An 8,632-nucleotide genomic window follows, 5' to 3' on the forward strand; every position below is an offset into this window, starting at 1 on the left:
TTAGAAAAAAAAAAATCTGAGTTTTAAAAAATATGTGGGGATTTCCTTGGCGATCCAGTGGTTAAGACTCAGCACTTCCACTGAAGGGGGCCTGGGTTCAATCCCTGGTTGGGGAGCTAAGATCCCACATGCCGCCCACATGCTGTGAGGCACTGCCAAAACTAAAAAAAAATAAAAATAAAAGAAACTCTGGAATTACTAAAATATATAAGAACAGCAATAATTAAAAAATGCAAATGTGGATAGTCACATATATTGACACTGAAAAGTAGAAATGCCATCCCTTTACAGATTTTATCTCAGAGTCTATCAGCTGTACATCAGCTTCCATTGCCACCAACAGCTGACTGTCGTAGAGTCCTCGTGCTCGCTGAGCCACTGCTTTTGTCGAAGGTTTCATGTCATTTGTACTACACAGAATTCCTTTCATTGCTTGCAGTGATTGCTACACTGCAACCTCGACACCTAGCATAGTGCCTGGCACACAGCAGGCAGCTCGCTGTAGTGAGAAAACACAGGCCACCAAGTCCTCCGACTGGACCATCGCTTGCAATAAACTGATGTGCTGCACTGAGAAAGACAGCGTCACCATGTGGTTTTCCTGCCGAGAATGTTCATCCTGAATCTAAGTATGAGGAAACAATAGGCAAACCCACCTTAGGAAATATTCTACAAAAATCCCATCTGAACTCCTGAAGAAAATATCAATATATCTTAAGGACAAAGAAAGTCTGTTAAAGGACACTAAAAAGACCCGACAGCTAAATTCAATATGTGCCTGTCATTGGAACCTGGATTTTAAAAAAATAGCTCTAGAGGACATAATTGGGACAATTGTGGGGATTTGATCATGGACTCTATGTTAGAAAATAATATCGTGTCAGTGTTAAATGCTACTCATTCTGTGGCTACGCAGAATGTCCTTGTTATTAGGAGATACACACTAAAACTGTTGGGGGGAAGTGATATCACATCTGCAACTTTCATTTCAGAAAAAATGTACATACCAACCATCTGTATAATATATGTGTGTGTGTATATACACACACACATACATGCACGTAGATAAAGCAAATGTGGTTAAATGTTAATATTTGAATCTAGATGAAGGGTATATGGGTGTATTCTTGCAAATTTCACTAGGTTTGAAATTTTGCAGATTAAAGATGGAAAAAAAAAGAAGCAGCTTTGGCATTGGACTTTGGACCTGGTGCGTCTAAATGTTAATTGTACCACCTTCCACCCCACCTCCCCTGTGTTTTTGGTTTGTTTGTTTGTTTTTTGTTTGGGGCTTTGGGGCTTTGGGCAAGTTATTTCCATCTCTTGCCAAGGGTTTTCCCCCACTGTAAACAGGGTTAATAATACTCCCTGCCCCAAACGGTTATGAAGATGAAGGATGGTGGATGTAGGGAGCTGACAATGCCTGGCACAGAGTGATAGCGCAGTTAACGCCGGCTCTAATTATGTGGATATATTTGCCAAGACAGGTTCACGGGAAGGAACACATCGATGGGAAAGTTGGAATACTCCCACCTGAGAAATGCTGGTGCCGTGGTAGAAAACAACAAAATCCCTCCTCTTTATTTGAAAGAACTGAGGTGTTTTGGGAGTGCCATGAAATCCCATTCCAGGGGCACGAGTGGTGGTGTGTCAAAGAAACCCACTGCCGGTAAGGGGTAGGGTGGGCTAGGGTGGAAGCCAGCAGAGTAGGCAGAAGGGCCGACCATGGTCTGAGGAAGCAGGGAGGTGTGTGGCGGGAAGTGAGAGAAACTCTCGGGGCCTCGGGGCTGGGAGGTAGTGACTTGTCTCCCTTCAGAGTGGATGAGCCACTGGTCCCTTTACCTGCTCTGTCCTGCCCAGGCCCCTTTTCAGAGAGCCTGTGCCCCCGGGGCCTGCTCACTGCATAGGGCCACAACCCCCAAATCCAGGATGGACACCAGATGTGACCAGCCCTGGATCCAGTGCTTAACGCTCACGAGGAAGGGGGGTTCCCGACAGGAAGTCAAACCAGGAGCCTGCTTTGTAATTGCGTTGAGAATTTTAATGAAACTCTGATTTCTTACATTTGCCAGTCACCCCTTCCCAGTGAGGGGCTGAGATGGGCGTTTTGGTCATGGGGCATGACAGTAGGAGCCCAGTCTCCCTCCCTCCTTCTCCTCCAGAGGTGTTGCAGAGCGGTGGCCGGGCGAGGGCTCTGAAGCTCGGAGCCTAGAGACCTCCTGTGCACAAGGCAGAGCCCCAGGAGCCCTGGGAGGCTTTTACAGCAGCTGCTGCGGGTGGTGGAATCTGTGCCCTCCAAGGAGCGGGTGGGAGGAGGGCACTGGGGGGAAACCTCCCAAGCTGGTTAGGACAAGAGCAAGAAGCAAAGTCTGCACAAGTTCAGGTTCAAGGCATCCTTTATCCTAGCTCAACTCTAAAGCGTTGATGTACTCCTTCACCCATTTCTTCTCTGGGTTGGCGCACACCTGGCGATTCTTTCTGGTGATAAAGCTGTGGGAGAGAAGAGGGTGAGACCTGGTCAGTGCTGGGAGCGCCAGTTTTGGAGATGAGGTGGATTGAGGCAGGGGGGAAATGATACTGGGTGGGTTAGTTTTGGAGCTCCATATGATTGTATTGGTGGCGTTCAAGGAAAGAACATTTTCTCTTCTGTTGGATCAAAGGGCTCCAAGCCAGAAGCAGTCCTGTGTGCATTTTAACCCCCCGCCCCCCCAAGCCGCAAAAACACATGCAGCCTGGAGATCTAAGGGGATACGGGGCCCTAGGAGCCCAGGCTTGAGCTGGTCAACCACTTCTCAGCACTTCCTGTTTCAGACCCTGTGCTGGATGCTGAAGATGCAGAGAAAAAGAGGTGTCTTCCAGGAACTGAGTCATGGCTGAGTAAGTGGGAGATGAGGTGGTGAAACAAATGTGTGATCTGGCCTTAGATAACACAGTGCCTGGCACACATAGACACTCGACAGAGGAACCCATCTGTGTGTGCCTGGGTGAACAGAAGAAGGACATGAACTTGAGTCTTGATTTCACCACTTACTAGTTAGATCACCTTGGGCAAATCACTTAGCACCTCTGAGTCTATACGTTTACCTCTAAAATGTGGACAGAAATAATTCCTAGTTAGCACAATTGTTGTGAAGCTCAGATGAGATAGTATATATAAATTAGTTTTGAAAAATACCATGCATGTGTTGTTATTGGGGTGCTGCGGGACCTCTGCCTTAGGGTGGATCAGAGCAACATGAGCCCAAAGGTCCCGGTACTGGACACCGTGGCTCGGAGAGGTTGAGGACCCTGCGATACTGGCAGATGTCAAAGCACTTCTACCAATTAACCGGCCAGAATGTGGAGGCCGGTGAGGGCGGGAGGCCTATATCTCTACAGGTGTTCATGGTGTAAGTTGGAAGGCTCACAGGTTCATGGGCTACGTCCAGCTGCCTGCCTTACCTGTTTGCTGGGAGACTGGTTCTCTCTGAGGGACACCCTGGGCCTGGCCAGCAGTGCTACCCATTAACGTGTTACTGTGGAGCTAGCCCTGCCTATGTGGACCATTCTCATTTTGGCTTCTCCTTCAGGATGCTTTCCTGCACCTTTTTGAGATGTTTCCAGACAAAGTGAAGGCTTAGGTTATCTGATGAGAATGAGGATTTCTTGGCCCCTTTTCGTGCTCTATCATGGAGAGCGTTTTTTCTCAGGGAAGCTGCTTCCCCTTCTCTGAGCCTCACTCAGAGCCACCTGACCACCTCTCTTTTTCCCCTGCCTGGCGTGCAGAGAAGAGAAAGGGAGCAGAAGGGGTGTACTGGGCTCTGGTGCCTCCTATATTTGTCTTCTTGTTTGGGGTGGTGAGGGAGCTTCCGATGCAGACCCTGCCCTCGGCAAGCCAGGTGTCATGCAGGAGATCCTGCAGACTCACTGTCCTCTTTCCTCAGCCCCCTTGGCCTGAGGCCAGGAAGTCGAAAGGCCAGGAAACCGACATCTGGGGGGAGGGTTGCCCAGGCTTCCTGCTGCTGCTCCCTGCTGAATGTGATACTGGCTAGCAGCCCCCATTGCCAAGCCTTCTCTCCCTGCCCGCTCTGTGGGGAGCCTCTCCTGGCCTGACTTCCCTCCGCCTTCACCTGCCCCTTGAGAGCAGGTGTGCTCAACGTGACTGCCCTTCTCTCCTGTGCACTTCCTCAAGTCTCTGACCCTGGGTCTGGCACACCGTAGGTGCTTAATGGATATTTATTAAATGAGTTAGTGACTGAATGTTTTGCATTCACTCCTCAAGTTTCACTTGTCACTTCTATGTATATAATAATACATTTAGAGGGGGAGAAGGATGATGATATAAGTTAACAACTTATCAGGCACCTAACTGTGTGCCAGGAAATATTCTAATTTTATCTTTCTTTTTATTATCCTCACTTTGACCCAGTGAGGGAAATACCTCTATTTTACTGCACTTTGCCGATGAAGAAATTGAGGCTCAGAGAGGTTAAGTGACGGGCCCAAGCTCATGCAGCTACTAACTGGCAGAGCGGGGATTTTAATCAAGACAGACTAGCCGGAACAGCCAAGACTGCTGTATTCCTGCCACTGTGACATCGGGAGACCCCTTCCTCCTATAAAAAAATGTCACATCTCCGGCCCCAGCACCCTTTCCTCGGCTACAAACCCTTCATCGTACATTCCCTGCTGGACTTTCCATAGAGTTGTGCTGGCACCTTGGTCCTTTCCTTTTTAAACAGCTCTTACTCAGGACTTCAGGGGGCTCCACCTTCACCCTTCTCCAGGTCTGGGTTGAAACCTCAGCATCACACTCAACCCCTCTCTCTTCCTTGCTACCGACCTCACAGCCCCTGCCAGGGCTTGCTGATTCCGCCTCAGAAGCTTCCTCACCCCGTCTCTCCTTCGCTTCAGGTCCTGTTCAGCCTCAGTACCACTCATGTGGACAACAGCAGCCTCTCCACTGGACCTCTCTTATCTAGACTTTCCCCGTTCCAGCTCATTTCACACTTTTGCTTCATTGTGCTGACACTCAAGGCCCTCAGTGCTTTCCTATACGGAGACTCTACAAAAACCAGAGGAGAGTCTTGGCGACATCCCCTCTGCCTCATACACCCTGTCCCTCAGTACAATCCCAAGTCAAACAGCACTTTTTGCAGCAAACTTTGCCTAAATCCCTTCTCTTGGCTAAGCCCTGAATCGCGGTGTGTTCCCTCTTTCCTTTTGTAACATCTTATGCAGGGTGCCCTGGTCATTGCTACATCTGTCTTAGACTGTGAGCCCCAGAAGGGCCGGGATGGTGGTTTACTCCACTCTGCCTGCCCATAATAGGTGCTCAAAGAAGGATTTTTTTTCCTTTTGAAAAATACTTGTTTTCAGAGATAAAATTAGTAGTGCTACATTTCTTTTGGCTGTGCCACGTGACATGTAGGATCTTAGTTCCCCGACCAGGGATGGAACCCGCACTCAGAGTCTTAACCACTGGACCGCCAGGGAAGTCCCAGTAGTGCTGAATATTATTGCTATACTTCGAAAGATTCATCAGGACCAAAGGCCAAATCTGAATACCTGTAACTTTACCAGTGTCACAGAAATTTTTGGATTAAAAAACTTCATCGTTATATGGAAAACTTCGTGATTGCCCCATTTTCATTCTTTAAGTCTCTGTCATCTTAAACTTCTTAAGCCACTATCACTAATGACCTTGCTAGAGTAGAAAGAGGAGGCTCCAGAAACAGGCTCCATCCCTCCCTCACTTACTGTACAACCTTGGGCAAGTCACCAAACCTCTCTGGGTCTCACTTTCATTATCTGAAACGTGGAGAAAATTATGCATACCTGTCAGGGATGTTATGATAAAATGTAGAGATAATGCATGTAAGACATTTGACACACAGTAGGCACTTCCTAGGTAGCAAGGATTATTATTTTTCTAAATATGGTAGCTTACGTATTTAAAGGAGAATCTCATTTCATTATTTCTTCATCAATAACATTTTTTTTAACACGCTTGACTGTAACTAGGGTCTTGACCTCTGACCTCTCCTCTTTAGCTCCTTTTGAAGTTGCAGGTGGATTTGATTGGGTGTCGGATATGAGGGACTGCGGGGTTCTTAACTGGAAAGAGATGACTGAGTCGATCTTCTCCACCCAGGGGCATGGCAGACCAGGTTCAAGAAACAGTCACATCCGTAAAGATCAGAGACCTAACCTAGCCCATCAGAGTGGGGCGGATCCTTCAGGAACACCTTGTCTAGCCTTTTTCCACAACAGCTGGGGGACCTGAAGCTAGAGAGGGCAGAACCATGGCTGTTTGAGCAGCCGGAGGATGGGTGGGAGTGGATGGGGCACCATCTCTGAGGGCTCATGGCCGGGGGACTGGCTCTGGGGCAAAAGGTGTCCCTCCCTCACCCCCTGGAGGGTTCCACAGGGCTGAGACTCACACGACTGCTGCCATGGAGCACTTGCTGCTGGTGTAGAAATATTCCCGGAGGTGGGCGCGGGGCAGCGGGCGGGAGAGGTAGGCAAAGCAGCAGGGTGTGGTGTCCGAGGCATCTGGGAGAGGGAAGAAAGAAGACTCCTGGATTCATTGCCAGTGCTTTATATGAATTATCTTTTTAAAAGCTTTTTGTTTTTAAAATATTTATTTATTTATTTGGCTGCGCCGGGTCTTAGTTGCAGCACGTGGGATCTTCGTTGCCTCATGCGAAATCTTAGTTGCGACCAGGGATCAAACCCGGGCCCCCGGCATTGGGAGCGTGGAGTCTTAGCCACCGGACCATCGGGGAAGTCCCTATATGATTTACCTTGAACAGACTATTATCCTCCTTTGGCTGAAACTGAGGCTCAGAGAGGTAAAGTCACTTGGCCATGGACACACAGTGCCAGAGTGGGGATTCCCTCACCTAATCCTTGAGCCTTCCCTCTATACCACGACCCCATGCCTTTGGCTCTGATGGCATCCTGTGTTTCGTCCGGGCTTGTCTTAGGTCTTCTGCCCTTATTCTTGCTCTCCTAGGATCCTCAGTGGGTTCAGAACTTGGTTTCTTTGAGACCTAGGGTGGGTTGTGGGGAGGCTTCCAAAACTCAGACTTCATGACTGAGCCAGGACCCCTAAGAGAGGCCTGAAGATGCATATTTTATCCTGGGACCCTCTGGCTGAGGCATACTGAGAAGGGCTCTGAACAGAGAAGGAGGACTTTTTGTTGGTCAGTTAATTCAGGATGGCCCCGGGAAGTGTCAGTTGCCATTTTCCAGCAGAGTAGTAGTGTTTCAGAGCCAAACAGAGCTGGGTTTGAACACTGCTTTCCTTACTTCCTAGTTGCGTGAACTTGGACAAGTTACTTTACCTCTCCGGGGTTCTATAAGTCGAGGACAGCTACTCAAAGAGTAGATGTGAGCATTAAATAAGATGATATTTGCAAAGCAATCAGCACAATGCTTGACCCAGAGTGGGCATTTAATTAGATTTTGTTATCCTTTATCAAGTCCCATTTTTTTCCATCTGTGAAATGGAGGGAATATGACTGTCCCAGGAGAGTTTTACTTAAGTGCTTAGAAGCTTCTTAGAAACCCTGCTGCTGCTAGACATGAGTTAGTCATGTTTGGAGGTCAGCTCGAGCTGCCCCTGCCTGCTAATATCCCCAGCATCAGTCCACACTCTGCGAGCTCCTGTAGGGCTTGGGGTGTAGACCTTGATGACACATACAAGTTGTTCAGAGGGTCCCTGCCATGAAGTGGCTTTGAGATCTATCAGGGACAACTGGACATCTGGGTAAAGCAGTACAGGGGAATGTAAGTCATAGGGTTCAGATGGTATAAATGCTACAGTTGAAAAGAGGGCGAGATCTGGGCCAGTCTAAGGGTTGGACCCCGGGGGGTGTGGTGGTCAGGACCTGGACTTACATGGGGAGGCAGATGCAGGAGCGCAGAGGGCAGCCATGGCGAGGATGACAGCGAGGGCGGCGGCGGAGACCTTCATGGTAGCTGTGAGCAGAGGCTGTGGGAGATCCACCTGCTGTCTCAGGATCCTCTGCAGGGATTCTCTGCAGCTCAGGCTGGCCCTTTATAGGGAGCCCGGCCAGCAGAGGAGGCGCCCTCACTAGGGGAGTTTCCAAAAGAGCAGCCACACACTGGCTGATATCATAAGTGAAATTGCACAAAACAGAAAAGAAAACTGAAATAGCCTCCGGAAATTTGAGTCTCTCTCTCTCCCTCGCTCCTCTCTTCACTGCCCTCCAGTCCAGAGTGAGCTCATCACTTCCCTCTTTGCCCTTGAGAAGAACCAGCACAAGCAGTGGTGGTGGAAAAATCTCTTCCTCTGCTGGCATCTTCAGCTTCGTGTGCCAGGGTGGGGGTCCTCCCAGAGGTCAGGAAGCTGCTTCCCTGGGGACAGGAGGAAGGGCAGTACGACGAGATCAGAGCCCAGGTGCCCTGGCTCTCGCTGCAGTGCTCGATCCACTAAGTACTGCTCACGAAAAGGTTCATGGTTGGGACATCCTTGAAACTGAATGAAGTGGTGGTCTGTATTAGAGCCAAGGTCCTTCCTCCATTCCAAAGAATTGGATACAGTCAATCTTCATCAATTCCTATTTGGATAATTCAGAATTAGTGACAGTTTGGCCTGGGTTGGGCTGAAGTTGACTTCTGAATT

General features: G+C 48.9%; 1 protein-coding gene across 1 annotated transcript; it reads right to left on the minus strand.

The window, feature by feature from the left end:
* Positions 1-2,123: 2,123 nt before the first annotated feature.
* Positions 2,124-8,003, minus strand: CCL5 (C-C motif chemokine ligand 5). Its single transcript, XM_082860620.1, has 3 exons — positions 7,885-8,003; positions 6,423-6,534; positions 2,124-2,490 (listed from the first exon to the last, which is right to left on the minus strand). The coding sequence occupies exons 1-3, from the start codon at positions 7,958-7,960 to the stop codon at positions 2,403-2,405; spliced, it is 276 nt and encodes a 91-aa protein (XP_082716746.1). The 5' UTR covers positions 7,961-8,003; the 3' UTR covers positions 2,124-2,402.
* Between the last annotated feature and the right edge of the window lie 629 nt (positions 8,004-8,632).

This window comes from Leucopleurus acutus (assembly GCF_964270905.1).
Source record: "Leucopleurus acutus genome assembly, chromosome: 19".
NCBI classification, from domain to species: domain Eukaryota; kingdom Metazoa; phylum Chordata; class Mammalia; order Artiodactyla; family Delphinidae; genus Leucopleurus; species Leucopleurus acutus.

What these genes read in the sequence shown, in the direction of transcription:
- CCL5 (XM_082860620.1), bottom strand. Translation starts at nt 7,960, where the DNA reads ATGAAGGTCTCCGCCGCCGCCCTCGCTGTCATCCTCGCCATGGCTGCC. An exon ending in TCCTGCATCTGCCTCCCCAT is followed by an intron (nt 6,535 to 7,884) that starts GTAAGTCCAGGT and finishes TCCCTCTCCCAG; the next exon opens with ATGCCTCGGACACCACACCC. An exon ending in TGCTCCATGGCAGCAGTCGT is followed by an intron (nt 2,491 to 6,422) that starts GTGAGTCTCAGC and finishes TCTCTCCCACAG; the next exon opens with CTTTATCACCAGAAAGAATC.